Source organism: Ranitomeya imitator, chromosome 6 (assembly GCF_032444005.1).
Source record: "Ranitomeya imitator isolate aRanImi1 chromosome 6, aRanImi1.pri, whole genome shotgun sequence".
NCBI lineage: Eukaryota > Metazoa > Chordata > Amphibia > Anura > Dendrobatidae > Ranitomeya > Ranitomeya imitator.
This window is the reverse complement of record NC_091287.1, coordinates 125,530,658-125,553,393: the sequence shown is the minus strand read 5'-3', so window position 1 is coordinate 125,553,393 and position 22,736 is coordinate 125,530,658. Positions and strand designations below refer to the sequence as shown.

The following is a 22,736-nucleotide window of genomic DNA, read 5'->3' as shown; positions in this document are numbered from 1 at the left end:
AGTAAGCTCTGATAATTAAAATTATTTTTTACTTTTTTCAGTTAACGATTGGAATATTGCATTCTTACATATTAATAGATTAGTAATTCTAATGTTAACACAATAAAATTATTAAAGCACATAAACCTAACAATTGTAGCTAATATAAGCTTTACCCAGAAATAACTAATCCGATATTAGCATTAACCAGTCTAGTGCAAATTCTGTAAACTTAAAGGGACTCTGTCACCTGAATTTGGAGGGAACAATCTTCAGCCATAGGGGCGGGGTTTTTGGGTGTTTGATTCACCCTTTCATTACCCGCTGGCTGCATGCTGGCTGCAATATTGGATTGAAGATCATTCTCTGTCCTCCATAGTACACGCCTGCGCAAGGCAATCTTGCGCAGGCGTGTACTATGGAGGACAGAGAATGAACTTCAATCCAATATTGCAGCCAGCATGCAGGCAGCGGGTAAGGAAAGGGTGAATCAAACACCCGAAAACCCCGCCCCTATAGCTGAAGATTGTTCCCTCCAAATTCAGGTGACAGAGTTCCTTTAAGTACCGGGGTGGGTAGCAGAGAGGCACAGACAGGGAAAGTCCCATACACAGACTCAACATAGTGTACTATGAACTGAAGCAGCACTGCAGCATAGTATTATGGAGAGAAGGAATCAAAATGCGATACGATTATTACAATAATATTTCATTTTTCAATGACTAAAGGACAAATAATGCAAAAAATGTTTAGTTACTATTTAAAGTTTTTTTTCTCTGCTCAGAAAATTAATTTTACCATTCATCGTTTTTAAAAATGTACGTGAAGTTTTTTATCTGCATTAATGAATCACTATGTTCAGTAGATAGCAGGATAGATTGGAAAAAGACAATAAAAAGGTGGTGTATACAAAGGTTTCCAATTTATTATAAATTATGCATATTGCCAAGATGGATAGAAACTGGAAATATTTTTACCCCCCAAAAAAACTAAGTAAACAAATCATAGCAATTGAAAACTGATGTGAAGACCCAAATCTGCGAGGGGCAATGTATTTTTTACCCACTCAGGTACAATTGCAATCATGGCTTACTGAGCCGTTTTTCAATATAAATATTTTTCATTTGGACCATTAATGAACATTTTGGAATTTAAGCATTTTGCAGTCCCATGGTCGCTGTGCAGTCTGATGTTTTGCCCAACGTGGTAATTAGTCAGCACTGGATGTGGAGAAGACCTCCTTGAGGTCAGAGTCATTGCAGAGTGTTTTCTGGTAGCCATTCTTCTTATTCAGCCTTATCCTCTGTTACCTGTAAATGAAATCACATTGTTAAATGAAAATAGTAAAAAATAAATGTTTTCTTAGTGATAATGTATTTGCTATAATTTTACAAAGAATACGGAACATTTAGACATTTTCAGTGCTCCTTATACCAGCAAGAGTAAATAGAAGTTTTATTTTCATCGTCACTGTAATATTCTTAATGAAAGTAATCTGTCAATTTTTGTTTTTGTCTTAGCAAACATATGGGTTTATCATAGACATGTATACTCCCTCAGATGGGATGATTGCTCATTTATGCACTTTTGGTTTTCGTCCCCTTTTTGCACGGCAGCATAGCATATGAAATAACTGTTAGTGGCAGCGACACCCCTGAGAATGGAGGACTCGCACTACAGCAGGGACAAGTGAGTTCTATACACCCCCTAAACCTAATTTAAACCAATGAAGTCGGGAAGCATGCACCCAGCTGCAGAGGTGCAGTGACGCAGCCGAAATGGGCGGCGCCCGTGCGTGAGATTTGCAGGGGCTGGTGATGATGACAGCACTTGCCATTTATATTATCACACCCATAGGGGAATGATAACATGGAAACAGGGCTGACAAGTCTGGAGCAACTAACGCTTCATCAACTAGTCAATGCTCTAATTAGCAGATAAAATGGGGGCAATATTAATTATTTTTTAAACATAATTTTTATCTAAAAACATTATACAGGGCTGGTTACGCAGGGAGTTTACTGATACAAAAGTGACTGGTGCTGGGTTGGAAGGCCAGGGGGGACCTGACAGGTTCCCTTTAACATATTTAAAGGGGCAGTCTCATGTTTTTAAATGGTTAAAATTGCTAAGTGCTTGTAAACACAACAATTTTGCAATTTTCTTCTTATTAAACATCATCTCCATTCTTAGGAATGGAGGAATTTTTAATTCTGTAGTTTACAGCTCATTTTCAATGTTAAATGTTACCAGACACCACTGCAGGGGCCGATTTCCTCAGCAATGAGCTTCTGTTTTACAGCTGGCAGCCGCTGCCCTGAGACTGCCTCTATAGCTGCATCTTTCAGAGCCCCAGTGATTATCGGATACCGCATAGGCAAATCTGCCCTTGTTAGCAGCATTGGAGAATTATCATGCTGCCAGACTGAACTGTCTTCGATAGCCCCAGGCAACCAGTATGCTCATAGGCTGAGAAGCGGCCATATTTAATTGCGAACACTCACTCTTGATGTTTTATTTCACCCTTGTGCTTCATTTTTAAATACTCATTTTCTTAAAATTAAGTTTTTCTAAAATCAATTTTTTATGTGGTTCCCATTTGACTTCTTCAAAGAAAGTGACTTGATTCTCATCTTAACTTTCGTCACTCTAAATTGTGAGGTCATAAAAAGAAAACAAGTCATTAAAAAGTATTACCTATACCTATACCATAGAAATACTGTATATAAGTAGGTAAAATAGTGAATTAAATGAACACTTGATTTTTATCCTATCTCTATCTATGAATATACTTTAACCTTATACACCCGACTCCAATTAAACCTCAGTTCTACAAAATGCAGCATGTGATGTTACAACTTCTAGGCTTTTTGAATTGGAAACCAACAATCACAAATATACAATCTGTAATTATTCATACTCTCGGGTAGGCATTAGGTAGCATTCACACAGGCAATGTGGTTTGGTCCAAACATGTGCAATTGTGTTGCTTTCATAAAACTCCAAGGGATTAAAAACCGAAACAGCTTCTTCTGCGCACAAAGGTATAACAGCAAATTAACAGTTCGATCAGCAAACACATATATGTCAGTGTGGGTTCACCTGAACAAATTACAGTCATTTCTCCCAGAGCAAACTTTACACACAGAAGAGATACAGTCTTACCAGTCTCGGTATCACCTTCAGCCAGAGATTTCAGCACCAATCAGAAGTATACAGTTCACACTGAGCAGGCTGTAGCTTCCAAACATGTCTCTGCAGCTCCAACACACAGACTGTTTTCCTAGATGACCCATGCAGTCTCCATTCAAAGAGAGATCTTGACTCCCAGTTACAGCTCACATTTTGGCTGGTCACTCATCAGCTTCAACACTCTCAACTCTGCTCAACATCGAACAGAGAAACACACAATGAACCCATTTTCTGTTTCTTTTTCAAAGCTAATCAAGCTAATCAAGACCTGCAGTGCTAGAATTTAACCCTAAATAAAACACTAGGGAGAAAATAGCGCAAATAGGGCTTTATCCAACATTAAAAAATATTTTTAGTCAGATTGTGCTTACCTGGTCTGTAGTAGTAAGCACTTTAAGTTTGATGTTCAGCGGCTGCGGTTTCATGGGTTGTCAAAAACCAACGAATATCAGTATCTGAGGAGTTTTATGTTTTATCTCTTTGGTGCTGCTGATTTATGAAGATGTCAATTCAAAGGTATTTTGAAAACATACGGTTTTTATTCAACTTGTTTGAAAGTGACAAGCACTTTTCTTAAGGAATCAACCACATCTTGTCATTGTTTCCTGAAGAACAAGTGCCTGTCACTTTGAAACATGTTGAATAAAAAACGCAAGTTGTAAAAATAACTTTGGATTGACATCTTCATAAATCAACAGCGCGAAAGAGATCCACAAAACTCAGATACAGAATTTAATCCTAGCTTACCTGGCTGTGCCACATACCCTCAACATACCATACAAAATGTGGTTGTTTCTTGAAGAAGTGCCTGTCACTATGAAATGTGTTGAAAAAACCCTACGTTTGCAAAATGCCTTTGAATTGACAGCTTAATAAATCAGCAGTTCGAAAGAGATCCATAAAACTCCTCAGACACAGAATTCAACCCTAGCCTTACCTGGCTGTGCCACTTCCCCTCCCCCTCTACACCATCTGCCAACCTCCCAATGCTTACAGGGCTTAAATTGACCAAGCCGGAGGCTCATGCCTGGCCAATTGCAGAAAATGATTATTGGCTCCCAACTCCTGGGAAACACCATTTACACATTTCACACAGAACTCTGCTACCTACAGATTACATGCACAGCTATGCATATTACAAAGATATGAACTGCCAGCACATTATGCACACAGGTTATGCCGCCTGCACATTATACACACACAAGTCTTTGCACAAGTGCCATATTGTTTTGGAGACACACAGTCTCACACAGAACCTGCTACATATGAACTGACACTGGTCTGTGCTCAGTACCCTACTTCTTCTTCTCTAGCCAGTACAGAGAAAGCAAGTTTACCATTTACATCATGTGATCTTGCTACCATAACTGACTCCTGGTGGCATACTGGACAACTGGCTACTATATTTTTACCCCAAAAGTCCAAGAACACAAGAAAATCTCGACAGATTAACAATAGCAAGCAAGAAGCCCTTGACCACTCCCACTGCAGTGCAGTTTGGTCCAAACATGTGAAGTTTTAATTCTTTCATAAAAGTCCAAGAAATTAAAAATCAAAACAGCCTCTTCTGGACACAAAGGAATAACCGCAAATAAACAGTTCATTCCACATGCATATATCAGTGTGGTGTCACCCAAACAGATTACAGTAATTTCTCCCAGTGCAAACTTTATACACAGAGGAGGTACTGTCCTACCAGTTTCAGTATCCTCTTCAGTCTGAGATGCAGCAGCTTCCACCACTAATCAGATCACACTGAACAGGCTGTAGCATCATCACAGTACTCTGCAGCTCCAGCACACAGGCGGCTCAGCTTTCCCAGATGATGTGTGCAGTCTCCATTCAGTGAGAGACCCTGGCTTGCCTTTCTCCCAGCTGCAGATCACATTTTGGCTGGTCACTCACCAACTTCAACACACTTGACTCCGCTCAACATCCATCAGACTGACACAAGGTGAACTTATTTCCTGATTCTTACTCAAAGCTAGTCAAGTGCATCTAATCAAGATGTGGCTTTGCTACAAATCATATCTTAAATGTTCTTGTTCATTAGCTAGATTTTATAATAAATACTCACGTCAGCCTTTTCTTTCTGGTGCCACTTCAATTGGAACAGCTTGCTTTCAACTCTGGCGGAGGATATTTATTTATTGACACTGAAAAAAAAATAATATATATAATTTCAAGAATTGAATAAGAATTGAAGTACAGTAGATAGTAGTAATAATAATAATAATCTTTATTTTTATATAGCGCTAACATATTACGCAGCGCTTTACAGACATTATCATCACTGTCCCCAATGGGGCTCACAATTTAAATTCCCTATCAGTATGTCTTTGGAATGTGGGAGGAAACCGGAGTGCCCGGAGGAACCCACGCAAACACGGAGAGAACATACAAACTCTTTGCAGATGTTGTCCTTGGTGGGATTTGAACCCAGGACTCCATATATATATAATTTCAAGAAGAAGAATTGAAGTAGATAGTAAAGGGGTGGTCTAAAGTATAATAGTTATCACTTATCCAGGGGATAGGGGATAACTGTCCAATAGCTGAGTGTCCTAAGTTCAAGGGCTGTGAAGAGCCCATGTGCCATTTTATAACAGCGCAGAAGATCAGCTGAGCATTGCACTTGGCAATTTTTAGCACTCCCATTAAAGGGAATCTGACAGCTGATACAAGCTACCCAATCCACGGCCAGCAACTATAAGATGCTGGCTGTATTTTAGCCAGCGGACCGATCTGCATGGGAGACTTCTTGTATAGGGGGAGAACTGTCACTCCATAGCAGCAGAAGGGGAATGGGAACAGCGGTGGACTGACTAGTCTCCCATGTTGCTCGATCCCTGGCAGCAAATAAACTATGTGTCAGTTGTCAAGTCCCCATTCAGAATGAATGGACCAGTAGTGCTCATGATTCACTTCAGCTTCATTTAACCAGAGTCATTTAGAGCCCTGGCTCTCTCCGGATTGATGGATGGGGGTAACTTTTAAACTTGGGAACGCCCTTCTAGAGCTGGAAATAAGCACAGCACTGACATTTAATTTCTTAATATCCTTTAAAACAAGCTAAAAAGTTAAAGTGTCACAGATAGGTAAGTGAAGTTGCTGACCTAAGCCAGAATTTTCCTTTCTACCCGTCCTTCTTTTCAGTTTTGTTTAGAAGGTTGTCACATTTTAGGACCACAATACCAATACCTCATCTATTTCCATTGAACCAAACTTAGATCACCAAAGAACCTAATATCATACTAATTCTTCCATCAAACTTCTGAAGTTCCATGCATAGAGCTTTTGTTTTGTTCATAAAATAAAGGCTGTTTGCACGCTTTCCCTTTGTTGGAAAAACCCCTTAAAGGGACTCTGTCACCTGAATTTGGAGGGAACAATCTTCAGCCATAGGGGCGGGGTTTTCGGGTGTTTATTTCACCCTTTCCTTACCCACTGGCTGCAATATTGGACTGAAGTTCATTCTCTGTCCTCTATAGTACACGCCTGCGCAAGGCAACATTGCCTTGCGCAGACATGTACTATGGAGGCCAGAGATTGAACTTCAATCCAATATTGCAGCCAGCGGGTAAGGAAAGGGTGAATCAAACACTCGAAAACCCCGCCCCTATGGCTGAAGATTGTTCCCTCCAAATTCAGGTGACAGAGTCCCTTTAACGATAAGCTGAACACAGTTTCTCTCACTAATTTGACCACTCTAGAACCCTAGAAATAACTACCCTGTCCATGTAACGCACTGATGTTCAGGATTTTTTCTAGCTGCTCTCCATCTTGACTGATTTTTACTTATATTTTCCATTTTAAGATACAGTGTAAAACTTATGGTACATTAATAATAAAATAACTCAGAATCATAGTTGTCTAACACATTTTGGACAGAAAGAATCAATTGAGAAATGCAAATCATTGCCCACCTACAACTTATAACAACAGACTTTTGTAATTATCTATTCCCACAGGTTCATTTTGAGTACTTACATTTAACAGAATTCAGAAATGCCTGGGTAAATCTGGTGGCATATCCAAAATTTGGTTTGTGAATTTGACCAAGTTGGAGCAGATGATTTTCTGTGGGAATGCTTGGAAGTTCCATCAGTTCAGTATAATTATATGTTTTACCAATGTAAACGACAAACAAAGCAAATCCTTGACATTTGGCTTCTAAAGAAGCTTCCTTCAGAGTTTGTTTATCCCAATCGATTGTCTCTCCAGATAATATCATAATAATTGCTTTATTTTTCTTTAGGTCCGATGTTTTAGCCATGACGTTTTCGAGCATCCATTTTAAGGAAATTCCAAAGACAGGTAGATTTCGCAGGTGATGGGGGTTTTCCTGGAGGTGTTTCTTCATAGACTCCGTGTCACTATATGTTGAGAAATCAAACTCAAGGTATGCTTTCCCTTCATAGTTTGGACTTAAGCCAGGGAGCGCACTACTGACCATGGCTACTCGAGCACCAGTATTCGGAATATCAAGTCCATCAATCACTGAACTGATGAAGTTTCTTGATGCTTCATATTCATTAACTCTCATATGATAAGAACTATCCAGGAGAAATCCTACATCCATAGGTGCCTTTTTCAGTGCAGAACTACTTTTTGTACAAAATACGTCTGGTTTACATGTATCTATAGGCAGAAGTAAAGCAAAATACATAACAATTTAGTAAAAAATGCAAAAGAAAATGTAAAAAGACATGCTGTTGAGTCGTGTATGAACTTAAATTTTTTTTGCCTGCTCCTAATATATCTCAGATATTTGTAAGGTAGATAAATAATTATTTCTGTACACATGACAGAACTCCATTCAGAACTGTTGATTAACCTCTTAACGTCCAATGACAGACAGAGTCCGTCATTGGATGCCTCCCCCATTTGGTGTGGGCTCCGGAGATGAGACTGCACATTTTCCGGCACATATCAGCTGATCTGACCAGCTGACATGTGCCCCTAACAGCCGCGGGTAGAATCGCAATCCATCCGCGGCTGTTATCATGTTAAATGCTGCTGTCAAATTCTGACAGCATAATTTAACATGCACGCGCAAGAAGTGCGTCACTACCTCCTCCCATCGGCACCCGTGTGACATTACCATGGGTCGGCATGACAATCAGAGGTCTCCTAGAGACCTCTATGATTGTCACTGCCAGACTGCTATGAGTGCTGCCTGGTGGTCGGCACTCATAGCACATGTATAATTCTACTACATACAGGTGACCTGATCATCGCCTGTATGTAGCAGAGCCAATCGAGTTATGGCAGCTTCTAGTCTCCCATGGAGACTATTGAAGCATACCAAAAGTAACAAAAAAAGTTTCTTAAAATAAAAAATGTAAAAAATATAAAAGTTCAAATTACTCCCCTTTCGTCCCATTCAAAATAAAACAATTAAAAAAAAGTAAAACCCCAGAATTACGTTTTTTGGTTGCCACAACATTGACTTAAAATGCAATAACGGGTGATCAAAAGATCGTATCTGCACCAAAATGGAATAATTAAAAACATCAGCTTGGCGCACAAAAAATAAGACCTGACCCAATTCGAGATCACGAAAAATGAAGCCCCTACGGGCATCAGAAAATGGGACAATTTATTTTCATAGTTTTTATTCACAATAATCTCACTTTTACTTACTCTCTTAACTTACCATAACAAAGGGTACACTTCATTAAAGTTTGTACTTGTGATTTATATTCCAGATTTCCAGAAATCTCAACCAAACGAAATGCCCCAGAGTCATCAATCTATTGATCCAACAAAAAGTTGTTAAAAAAACCTTTTAACTAGTTTCCATTTAATAACAAGCATAGTAATATTTCTCTATGTTCTTTATGCAAAACAGACCAAAGGTGATTGTCAACATCACAAGTTCCTTTAAAAAAAAGTTATGGCAAAATAAATATATAAAAACAGATCTCATGAAGAATTGTATTCAGCTTGAAATAAAACCTATTGAGAGGCATTTAGTAGCAACCTATTAACTCTCTAAGGCCTCTTTCACACATCCGTATTTCCAGTACCTGTGGTGACAGTTTTCACACATACCAGACACACGTACACATGTGGACACATTCAAATGAATGGATCTGTGCACATGTCAGTGTGTTTAAATGGACCATGTGCCCCTGTGCCCCACACATAGACATGTCCGTTTTTTACCATCAGCACAGACGGCAACACATCACACACCCATGCACACGGAGAACACATATTGATGCCCTCTGTGTGACATTGGCATTGGGGAAGAAGCGCTACAGTAAGCAGTAAGTGTTCTTGGCGGCAGGTGCTGAAGACGGCTCTCATCATTCTCCCCTGCTCAGTGCGAGCAGAGGAGAATGATGAGAGTTATATTAAAGTTTGAATAATGAAAGGAGGTGGGGGCTTTTGGGACTCTTACTCCCATCATCTGACACCTTGTGCCGCTAATAACACTGACAGCAGGAGCGGATGATCGAGGTATTCCTCAGCCGCCACCTGCGATATAACAAAATAAATGAATGAAAAAAACGACGTGGGTTCCCCCCTATTTTTTTGAACCGACCAGGCAAAATTCACAGCTGGGGGCTGCAACCCTCAGCTGTCAGCTTCAGCAAGGTTGGTTATCAAGAATAGAGGGGTCCTCATGCTGTTTTAATTATTTAAATAAATAATTTAAAAATGGCGTAGGGTCCTCCCCATTTTTGACAACCAACCTTCCTAAAACTCACAGCAGGGGGCTGGTATTCTCAGGCTGGTAAGGGACCATTGATATAGGCCCCTCAAGCCTAAAAGCAGCAGCCCACAGCTACTCAGAAAAGGCGTATCTATTAGATGTGCTAATTCTGGCGCTTTGCCTGGCTCTTCCCACTTGCCCTGTAGTGGTGACATCAAACCCACGGCTTAGTAATGGAGAGGTGTCTATAAGACATCTCGCCATTACTAATCCTATAGTGAGTGCTCCCAGTCTGATTGACAAAATAGGAATCTTGTGGGTGTGATACCTTTTAATGGCTAACAAAATATAGTGAATGATCTTACAAAGCAAGCTTTCTAGACGGCTTACGTCTCTTCATCAGACTGGTATGAAGAGACTCAAGCCGTCTCGAAAGCTTGCTTTGTAAGATCATTCACTATATTTTGTTAGCCATTAAAAGGTATCACACCCACAAGATTGCTATTTTGTCTCTCAGACTGAGAGCACTCTCTATATATTTTTTTCTACTGGCTAACACGGTACCAAACCACGTTTTTTGTTTAATCCTATAGTTATAGACACAGACTCCTTTAATATTCTCAATTAAACCACAGAGAAAAATTCTCATGTGATCTGCTTTGAAGACCCTGAGCTTGAATAATAATAATAATAATAATAATAATAATAATCATCTTTATTTATATAGTGCCAACATATTCCGCAGCGCTTTACAGTTTAACAGTCATACGTAATGTTGACAATGCAATAATTAAAGCAACACAAGACGACCGTGCTCGTGAGAGCTTACAATTTACAATGAGGTGGGGAAATACAAAGTACAGGTGTGTATATACAATGATGTATTTACAATGATGGTCCAGCCATCTTCAGGGAGTGGGGGATAGATGGAAGTAGTGAATGGGCTACACACAAACAACTGATTAGGGAACATGATAGGCCGCTCTGAACAAATGTGTTTTGAGGGAGCTCCTAAAACTATGCAAATTGTGGATTGTCCTAATTTCTTAAGGCCCCTTCACATTAAGCGACGCTGCAGCGATACCGACAACGATCCGGATCGCTGCAGCGTCGCTGTTTGGTCGCTGGAGAGCTGTCACACAGACCGCTCTCCAGCGACCAACGATGCCGGTAACCAGGGTAAACATCGGGTAACTAAGCGCAGGGCCGCGCTTAGTAACCCGATGTTTACCCTGGTTACCATGCTAAAAGTAAAAAAAAACAAACACTACATACTTACCTACAGCTGTCTGTCCTCCAGCGCTGCGCTCTGCTTCTCTGCACTCCTCCTGTACTGGCTGTGAGCCGGAAAGCAGAGTGGTGACGTCACCGCTCTGCTTACCGGCTCACAGCCAGTACAGGAGGAGTGCAGAGCACAGCGCTGGAGGACAGACGGCTGTAGGTAAGTATCTAGTGTTTGTTTTTTTTTACTTTTAGGATGGTAACCAGGGTAAACATCGGGTTACTAAGCGCGGCCCTGCGCTTAGTTACCCGATGTTTACCCTGGTTACCAGTGAAGACATCGCTGGATCGGTGTCACACACACCGATCCAGCGATGTCAGCAGGAGTCCAGCGACGAAATAAAGTTCTGGACTTTATTCAGCGACCAACGATCTCCCAGCAGGGGCCTGATCGTTGGTCGCTGTCACACATAACGATTTCATTAACGATATCGTTGCTACGTCACAAATAGCAACGATATCGTTAACAATATCGTTATGTGTGAAGGTACCTTTAGGGTATAGCATTCCAGAGGATTGGCGCAACACGGGAGAAGTCTTGTAGTCGGGAGTGGGAGGTACAGATTAGTGCAGAGGTTAGTCGAAAGTCATTTGCAGAGCGCAGAGGTCGGTTAGGCCGATAGACAGAAATGAGGGAGGAGATGTAAGGGGGTGCAGCACTGTGAAGAGCTTTGTGGGTGAGAACAAGTACTTTGAATTGTATCCTGTAATGAATGGGCAGCCAGTGTAATGACTGGCGAAGAGCAGACGCGTTTGAGTAACGATTAGCTAGATAGATGACCCTGGCTGCTGCATTAAGGATAGACTGGGGAGGGGAAAGTCGGGTGAGGGGGAGGCCAATTAATAGAGTGTTGCAGTAGTCCAGGCGGGAGTGCATCAGGGCGACAGTGAGGGTTTTTGTTGTTTCTATGGTGAGAAAAGGGCGGATTATAGAGATGTTCTTTAGGTGTAAGCGGCATGAGTGGGCAAGAGATTGTATATGGGATGTGAAGGAGAGATCGGAGTCAAACATAACACCCAGACAGCACTCCTTGCTGCCGGCGTGTTATTATGGTGCCACCCACGGAGAGGCAAACGTCAGGTTTAGGGACTTAAGTGAAACTGCGGTGACCTCATCAATGACTTTTTCCCATGGTCCTGAAGTCAACGCAGTTGAGACTGGCTGGGAATGCAGCCTCAGTGATGTCACTAAGGCTGCGCTCGCAGCATATCATTCCCCAGTGGTTCTCAGCCTGGACGGTCGCATCTTGGCACCGTCCAGGTTGAAAAGTAATAATCCCCCAGACATGGATTATGACGCGGGACAGAACAAGGGACAGGTATGGTATATTATTGTTTTTTAATTTTATTTTTATTAACACCCAGAAACTTATGAAGAACTTGCAGTCATCATTGGCCTCTATCTCCTCCATCTCATGTCCTGATTCTGCACTGAAACTTTTTAATGAAATCCTGCAAAGTGCCCTGCATGAAATTGCATCTCCTATACGTAGAACAACTCAGCACAGATGGCAACTACCATGGCACATGCTTCAAACACGTTTCCTGCAGCGGAGATTTCATCCATTATAAGTTCATGCTTAAAACATATAACTCTGCCCTGCACCTCTCCAAACAAACCTATTTCAACACCCTCATCATCTCACTGTCCAATAACCCTAAACATCTCTTTGACACTTTTCATTCCCTACTCAACCCAAGAGTGCAGGCCCCAACCACAGATCTCTGCCCTGACTATCTGGCCAGCTACTTCAAAGAAAAAATTGACCACATCCAACATGAAATTATCTCCCAATCCCCTCATACCAGGCACTGTCCTCCCTCCCCGACTGCATCTAGCTCACTCTCTGACTTTGAACCAGTCACAGAAGAAGTAATCTGGCTCCCTGCATTTTCTCGCCGACCACTTGCACCAATGACCCCATTCTGTCACATCTCCTCCAGTCCCTTACCCCTGCTGTCACCTCTCACCTAACAAAAATATTCAACCTCTCTCTTCCGATATCTTTCCCTCCTCATTTAAGCATGCCATCATACATCCATTACTTAAAAAACCATCCCTCGACCAAAACTGTGCCGCTAATTATAGACCTGTCTCTAATCTTACCTTCATCTCCAAACTCCTCGAACACCTGGTCCACTCACATCTTATCCGCTATCTCTCAGATAACTCTCTTCTCGACCCTCTTCAATCTGGTTTCAACTCTTTACACTCTACTGAAACCGCCCTCACTAAAGTCTCTAATGATCTACTAACAGATAAATCTAATGGTCACTACTCCATGCTAATTCTCTTGGATCTCTCCGCAGCATTCAATACTGTGGATCATCAGCTCCTCCTCACTATGCTACATTCAATCGGCCTAAAGGACACCATTCTCTCCTGGTTCTCCTCTTATTTCTCTGACCGCTCTTTCACTGTATCTTTTGCTGGTTCCTCCTCCTCTCACCTTCCCCTTACTATTGAGGTTCCTCAAGGATCAGTCCTAGGCGCTCTCCTCCTCTTCTCTTTTTATACTGCCCCTATTGGACAAACAATCAGCAGATTTGGTTTCCAGTACCATCTCTATGCTGATGACATCCAATTATACACTTCTTCTCCTGATATCACGCCTGCCTTTTTAGAAAACCAGTGATTGTCTTACCGCTGTCTCTAACATCATGTCCTCCCTCTATCTGAAACTGAACCTGTCAAAAACTGAACTCCTCGTGTTTTCTCCCTCTACTAACCTACCTTTGCCTGACATTGCCATCTCCATGTGTAGGTCCACCATTACCCTAAGCAACATGCCCGCTGTCTTGAGGTCATTCTTGATTCTGAGCTTTCATTCACACCCCACATCCGATCACTGGCTCGCTCTTCTTATTTGCATCTCAAAAATATTTCTAGAATTACAAAAACTCTTACTGTTTCTCTTATTCATTCTCGTCTGGACAATTGTAACTCTCTACTAATTGGCCTCCCTCTTACCAAGCTCTCCCCTCTCCAATCTGTCCTGAATACTGCAGCCAGGATGATATTCCTCACCAATTGTTATACGGATGAATCTACCTTGTGCCAGTCATTACACTGGTTACCCATCCACTCCAGAATCCAGTACAAACTTGTTACCCTCATCCACAAAGCACTCCATGGCTCAGCACCGCCCTACATCTTCTCCCTGGGCTCAGCCTAGCACCTTATCCGTGCTCTTCATTGTGCTAATGACCTGAGGTTAGCATCCTCAATAATCAGAACCTCCTACTCCCGTCTCCAAGACTTTTCACGTGCTGCGCCAATTCTTTGGAATGCACTATCCAGGTTAATACGATTAATCCTCAATCCCCACAGTTTTAAGGGTGCCCTAAAAATGCATTTGTTCAGACTGGCCTACCGCCTCAATGCATTAACCTAACTATCCCTGTGTGGCCCATTCAAAAAACTTAAACCAAAATCAGGTTTCTCGCATCATGTTCTCATAAACTTTATGCATTTAATTAGCCCTCTGTGTCTGTACTGCTACATATTTAGGCAATTAACTGGTTCATGCAGCTTTACATGAACACCCGATTCTTACACTATGGCTGGTCCGAACAACAAAAGCAATTGTTACCATCCACCTCTCGCGTCTCCCCTTTTTCCTCATAGTTTGTAAGCTTGCGAGCAGGGCCCTCATTCCTCTTGGTATCTGTTTTGAACTGTTTATGGTTATGCTGTAATGTTTATTGTCTGGACAAGTCCCCTCTAAAATGTAAAGCGCTGCAGAATATGTTGGCTAGGGTGCCAAGGAAATGCACGGTAAAAATTAAGTAGCAAGTTTTTGAAGGTCTTACCTCCTAATTTTGTTCCTTTTTGGTCATAGATATTTTATAATTTTCTTTTTTTAAGATTAGTTATCATTTACTGCTTGCTCAATGGCACATCATATTGCAGTTTTAAATATTTGTTTAGTATTTATCGTCATGCACATCCCTCGTTATGTATTGTATGTTATGCCGTTTACCGATCAGATTAATTATATTTACGCGAAAAACTGAACTGACTGCTACTAAGTACTGATACATGTACAATGTACATAATTGTGTAATGCATATTTTACTGTAATATAATGCAATGTAATATAATGCTTACTGCCATTCTATGTTTTTTGAATTATAAATAGTACTCCAGTTAAAGATATGATGACAAACTGAGTGGTTATTGTGTGTACAATATTGTTGAAAATGAGAAACATGGAATAATTCACATGCCTTGAGCAAGTGGTAATTCTAAATTTAATATCAACATATTTTACGTGGTGAATCCTTATGCCAAAAGGAACAAATTTGAGGGGTAAGACTTACCAATTTGCAAAGTTCATTTTTCCTTGGCACCCTAATGTTGGCACTATATAAATAAAATGATTATTATTATTTATTACAGGAGAACGAGGGCTTTGGTGGAATTAGGTGAGGTCATAAGTATGGTTTAATTGAGAATATTAAAGGAGTCTGTGTTTTTTTAAATTAAAGAACTTTATTATGGCTGTGTCTTTATTTACCATATAACTATAGGATTAGTAATGGAGAGGTGTCTTATAATGGAGAGGTGTCTTATAGACTGTATTAAAGCCCATTACTAAACCGTGGGCTTGATGTCACCTGACAATACAAAGGTGACATCAACCCCACAAATATTAACCCTACTTGCCACCGCTACAGGGCAAGTGGGAAGAGCCAGGCAAAGCACCAGAATTGGCGCATCTAATAGATATGCCTTTTCTGGGCAGCTATCGGCTGCCATTTTTAAGCTGATGGAGGCCTACATCAATGAGCCCCTTACCAGCCTGAGAATACCAGCCCCCAGCTGTGAGCTTTAGCAAGGCTGGTTATCAATAATGGGGTGACCCCACGCTGTTTTTTAAATTGTTTATTTAAATAATTAAAAAAACCGCATGGGGACCATTCTCTTTTTGATAACCAAACTTGCTGAAGCTGACAGCTGAGGAGTTTTGCCTGGTTGGTTCAAGAAAATAGGGGGGAACCTATGTCGGTTTTTTCATTCATTTATTTTGTTATATCGAAAGGCGGCTGCTGAGGAATACCCGATCACCCACTCCTGCTGTCACTACTATTAGCGGCAGCAGGTGTCAGATGATGGGAGTAAGAGTCCCAAAAGCCCCCACTTGCTGTCATTTTTCGAATTTAACTCTTATCATTCTCCACTGCTCCTATTGCTGGCAGAGCAGGGGAGAATGATGAGAGCCGTCTTCAGCACCTGCGACCGGAGAACACTGTAGTGCTTCTTCCCTGGTGGCCGTCCGTGTGGTACTGATTCAGCACATGGGTGGCACATGGTTGCTACATGTGTGCTGCATGTAAACACACGGACACATAGATTTGGATATCTCTAGTACCGTTTTATCCGGTACTCAAATTTAATCTGATGGACCTGGCTATTTATTGCTTGCGTTGAGAAACACGTGATGGTGTCTCTGCAACTTTTCTACGTGCATTTGCATATTTCCCATAAGGGATGGGGGCAGTGTTCTGGATCACTGCGCTGAGAAACACGTGATGGTGTCTCCATGGTGTTGGATGTTTTGATCTCCCCGAGGTCATTCATCTTTATGTTTAAAGTCCTTTTACTAGGCACTGTTCATAATAGCCAGTTTCCTACTCCACACTGATGAGGGGCAAATACCCAGAAACAGCTGTCTGTGGATGGATACCATGTTTTGGCAAAGGTGGTTTTCCTTTTTGGATGCTGCCCTTCCCGTGGTTGTTCCTTCCCAGTGAAAGACCTGGCTATTTATTGCTCTCGTTGAGAAACACTTGATCGTGTCTCCGTGGCTTTTCTACATGAAGTCAAGAAAAGAAGGGCAGCTTCGGGCAGAGAGTACTGAAGAGGGACAGTCTACTTAGTCTACTTAGTATATTTATTAAAATCCTGCAATTTTTCCACAATGTCACAGTGTATCTGCACAAAGAGACATCATTTTAATTGTTGTAGTAACTTATCCAGTCATGTCATCAGTTACATTACTAAAATCTTCCTGTCAGGTTCCCTATAAGACAGTAAGCTTTTTAGAGCTGTTCCCGCTTGATCGTCGCCAGGAGCTAGGCTTACTTGATATTTGAGTCCCGGCTGCTTAACCCCCTAAATGCTGCAATCAATATTGATCAAAGCATTTGGGAGACTAGGAGATTGATAAGATTCTCTCTCAACCTCAATCGGCACCCCCGTGACATAATTGTGGGCTGAACTAACATTGTCATGGCAATCCAAGGACGACTCTGCTATCGGGTGTCCCAGGACCAGGGGCTCCTTTCCTTTCCCAAATGCTAGGGGTGCCCTAGCTCTCCCTGTTCCCTGGATTACTTCTGATGGTGAAGAAGCCGGGGTCAAGTACCTTGACTTAGCTCTTTAATCCGCTCTTAGTCTGTACCCTTCCCCCACCCAGGGAAGAGGTGAGTAGTAGTGTACCATAAAACACCAACCAGACTAACAAGGTAACACTAACAGGGATAACAAAAAATGCCAATTATACAAATATACTCAAACAAACAACAAAGGAATGCACCAGGGAGTGAAAGATGGGGTTAAACCAAAGAAGGAGAAGAAGGGGAAGCAGCACACACCTAAAACCTAGCAACAGTCACAGATAAATCTACCAAATGCCTTCTTAAATAACAATCACTAACAACCTCCAGCAATGCATCATAAGCTATCTCTGACAATGAGTGCTAGCCAGGGCTCAGATTACATAGGAGATGGGAGTGGCTTACATTGAACAGCTGAGAACCTTAATGCAGGAAAGCTTCTAGAAGCTCTCAACTGAGCAGATTTGCCCCTGCATTGCTAAAAGAAACCTGCATAATTTAATATGACGGTGAAGTGCTTCTAAACAGTGCAGGAGTAGCAGAAATCAGATGATGCGGTCTTCTGGCTCCTCTCTGTCACGGTAAACCCATGAAAATCATCCTGACTACCTCTGGGTCTCTTAGCTACAGTTGCTTGTTTAGACCATTCCAGGAGCATGGTATAAAAGGTCTTCTGCCAGTGTGACAGGGTAACACTGACAGGTATTGCAGTGTTCGTGTATTGCAATCCATTATACCAGTAATCAGAAATACAGAAGTTAAAGTCCTATAGAGGCACTAATTTAAAAAGTTAATACAAAGTTTAATCAAATTGGCAAAATATATTTTTTAAATATCATAAAATAAATAAATAAAATATGATATCAATAAATAGGTATATTTATGTAAAAACAAAAATAAACAAAGAAAGTACACATATTTAGGATCGCGGAGTTGTGGGCTAACATTATCATGGCAATCTGAGTTACAATAGTTAACCTAACACCGTAAAAAAAAAAAAAAAAAAAAATACATTTTACATAATACCGCCAAAAAAATGGAATAAAGCATCATCAAAAAGCTGAATGTAAATAAAAATGGCATAGTTGAAAACGTCATCTTGCCTCACAAAAACATGCTGCTACACTGCTCCATCAGCAGAAAAATAAAAAAAGTAGTGAATGTTATGAGCCTGAAAATGGTAGCAATAAAAACATCAACTCGTCCCACAAAAGAAAAACCTCACAGGACTGACTGAAGAAATATAGAAAAATTATAGATCTCAAAATATGGTGATGCAAAACCTTTTTTTTTTTTTTGCAAAAAAAAGCATTTTTTGTGTATGATGATAGCCAAACATAAATAGCTGACATAAATCTGGTCTTGCTGTAATCGCACCTATCTGAAGCATAAAGTTATCTAATCAAAGGATGAATGGCATAAAAAATAAATAGAACAAATTCATGACCCTCTGTTGATTTATTCATTCTGACTCCCAAAGATCACAGTAAGGCTCGGCTGACAATTATCTTGCGCACTATGCTGAGCGCTTACACCAGGGTTTCTATGTAATGACAGATTCCCCAGTGGAAGATTCCCAATAATGAGCCTAATGGAGACACTGCAGTTGCCATCTGGCCTATGATCTGTTGGTGTCCATCTTTTTAAGGGTACATAAAAGAGTGGTCGGCCACTGTTTTGTGCACCTCTGAAAAGGTGCCGAGTTGTTGAACAGATGACAAATGAAGTCCACAGAAACTCTGTTGCCTCATTATAGTAAATGGACCTGTTGGTGGTTTCATCTGAATCACATTTGGAGATTTAGATGGAAACCCCAATGTAAGTGCTCAGTGTAGCGCACAGGATAAATGTGATCAAAAATGTTATGTAAAATGTTACCAATAAATACTTCACCTCAATCCAGAAAAAAAGCAAGTCCCTCCTCAGGTCCGTCATCTGTCAATCGAAATGTAGGGGCTTCCATGTTACTGGTAGCACAAAAACTCTGGAAAAGTGCTAAGTCTCTTTGCCCCCAAAAGAATATCAGCAAATTCTGAGCGCCCAAATCCAAATGCCCCTGTCCCTGATGAGCCCACAGTGTGTCTAAACCACATTTAGTGTCCAGATGTTTGAAATTTCTGTAGCGATAAAAGCCTGCTTAATTTATGTCTCCAAACACAGTAGCTGAGCACCATGTTTGGGCATTATAATGTATTGCCACTACAATGTATGGGCACTAGAATGGCAGATTTACAATTTTCACTCAATAATATCCACTGTTGCTTGTTTATAGTAAACATCTATGCTGTCAAAATCGTCACTACACTTGTAGATAAATTCCCAGAGGGTTCTAATGTCCAAAATGGGGTCACTTGAGGGAACATTTTGCTCTTCTGCAAACAATTCTATGAAAATTTGTTCTGAAAGAGTCAAATAGCACTCCTTCCCTCCAGAGTATCACTATGTCTAAGCAGTACTGTACAGCCACATGTGGGGTATTGCCATGTTTAGTACATATTGTATGACAAATTTTGGCACCATTTTTTACCCATTTGCCAGTATGAAAATGTAAAGTCGGGGGCTAAAACAAATTTTTTGTGGTAAATATGTAACTATTATTTTTTCACTGCCCAATACAATTTTGTGACACACCTCTGGGGTCAATATGATCACTGCATCCTTAGATCAATTCATTGAGCGGTATAGTTTGTAATATCGGATCACTTATAAGGGGTTCTGCTGTTCTGCAACCTTAGGGGCTCGACCAATGTGACATGGCATCCGCAAACCATTCCAGCAAAATTTGATCTTTAATATGGGGCTCTTTCCTTTGTGAGCTTTGCCCTGTGCCTCAAAAGTAGTGTTCTACCACATCTAGTATATATAAAGCCAGGAGGAACCTGATAAATCTAAAACATAACCTTTATTTGTATCCTTTAAAAATAATTTCTTATGGATAAAACAGTGAAAAAAGTGCATATAGTGCTCAAAATAACCAGTGCTCAGTAAAAAAAATGGTTTGATCTCACCACATCAGTCGTTTTTTTCGGGAGCGTCCTCATGTACATTTGAGGGGGAGGGGAGAGTTAAAAATAACTATGCTACCCAGTCGTGCCCCTGTACTGCTCCCGTCCTGACAAGGACAGTCCCCAAGTCAGGCTAAATATTGTACCCACCACAACCAAGTTACTTTCCCTACGCGTTTCCTCTCCCATAGGGGAGACTCATCAGGGGAACAGAAAAACGGGGGTATACATGTAATGCGATGTTCTATTTGGGGATATCAAGCCCCTGCATTGGCAGGTGGCTCCTATGTGTCCAGTGCACCTGGCTTCCAGTGTGGACTATGGTAAGGTGAGATGCATACAAGGACCGCACTCCTTAATATAGTCTTTCCCCCTCTCAATCTAATTACATGGCGTCCTACCTCACTTCCGGCCAGTTGTTATAACCGCTTTACTTACTAGGTATTCTTGGCGTTGTATTGCCATGTGGACTCCTATCCGGTCTCCATTACTACGCATGCGGACTATACACCACCATTACCCACGTCCCCACGATATATCATGGTAGTGCGCATGCGGAGCCCACAGTTGCTAAATCTCTGGGAAAAAGAAGCAACTAATAGCTCTCTAAGATTTATGAATTTATTGGTCACTGAGGAAAAAAACAATTTTGAGAAACTAAACACAAAATTAAAAGAACAAATTGAGATAGTAACAAAATTTAAAGGGGAAAGTGACTTCAGTATTAAGGAAACACAATTACAGAACTCAATTGAAAAATTCCAATACAAACTGAAGGAGAGGAAACACAAACAGTTTTTGAGGGATCTCCAGGACTTCAGAGATAACAAAATCTATCAGGTTCTGGGAGACCGTGTAGAGAGAGGAGAAAGGGAAACAGACCTATCCTCAACAGAAACTGATATCTCAGATACAGAAACGAGACAAAGATCAACCCGTGGCCGGCAGAGGGGTAAAAATAGAGGTTATTCTAGGGGGGGCAATTTTCACCCAGTATCCAGACCCGGTTTTTTAGACAACACATACTCCCTGAGAAGCAGGAACCCCTTCAACAGGGATTAGAGCTGCAGGTAATTAACCTCTCGGACAGAAATATCAGTGAAGTAGAGATGACGGTATTGAGTAAGGGGTTATCATTTATTCCCACCACGGATTTTTCCACCTTTGATTGTGTCAAGGATATAAACCTATTTGTAAGAAAATTAAGATGGCATAAATTTTTCAAACAACAGAATAGGAGGATTTGCGCAGGGCTGGACATCCCAGTGGATATATTCCAGGATGTGCAGCTCTTGGCTAATCTTGACCATATATTGCCATCAACAAGCAGCCAAGGTCCCTTCTCATCTCTGAGAAAAACCAGTACCAGGATGCCACCGATTGGGGGTGATGTTTCCGCTATAGATGTGTTTCTTCAGTTAACCACAGAGGAAATTAAACAAAAAGAAAGTATCCACATTAGATACAATCTAACTAAGAATCAGATGGAGGCACTCCAGAATTTAGAAAGAGACACATCTATAGTGGTCAAACCCTCCGATAAAGGGGGAAACATAGTAGTAATGAATATAGGGGGATACAGGGACATGTGTCTCTCCTTGTTGAATGATACAGCTACGTACACTCGGGTCATGAGTAGTGTTGAGCATTCCGATACCGCAAGTATCGGGTATCGGCCGATATTTGCGGTATCGGAATTCCGATACCGAATTCCGATACTTCCCGCGTATCGGATACCGGAATCGGAAGTTCCCAGAATTCAAACTGAACGCAGCAGCCAATGAGGAATGATTGGAAGTGTGGGCACATCCTGTTTAGCATGGTGGGCATGTAAGTACTGGCAAGGCTTGGATTGGCTGCTGAAATGATGTCACTCTGCACTATAAAAAACGCTGCCGCCATTTTGCGCTCACTCTGCTGTGATTTCAGTTAGGGACAGGACGCTGTGTTCTAACTGAGGGCCAGTCGAGCTAGCTAATTGCTTTATTTTCCTTTCCAAAGGCTAATTTAGCAAAACGCTGTGTGTTCTTCACTGTTCACCTTGCTCTTGCCTTGCAGCGCTGTTTTAACAGCGTTCTGCAAGGTCTCTGTGTGTGTGTGTGTGTGTGCAGCTCACTCTGTAGTCTGTGTGCAGCCATATACCCGGTTGTATTCAGCTCAGGGGGGGTTCACACTGCCTCACACAGTTGTCCTTTTTTGCTCTTAGTGCAGCCTGCTGCACATTTTTTCTCAAATTTCCTATTAGTGTTTTTCCACCAGTCTCCAGCTCTATT

The 22,736-nt window shown here is 41.2% G+C and overlaps 1 protein-coding gene across 1 annotated transcript in view; it reads right to left on the bottom strand.

Annotated features, from left to right (window-relative positions):
- Positions 1 to 5,244: 5,244 nt before the first annotated feature.
- COL6A6 (collagen type VI alpha 6 chain) overlaps positions 5,245 to 22,736 on the bottom strand; it is a 304,940-nt gene continuing 287,448 nt past the window's right edge. The window contains 3 exon segments of the mRNA XM_069732250.1: positions 5,245 to 5,327; positions 7,162 to 7,812; positions 8,831 to 8,927. Coding sequence (XP_069588351.1) covers positions 5,245 to 5,327; positions 7,162 to 7,812; positions 8,831 to 8,927 — 831 coding nt within the window.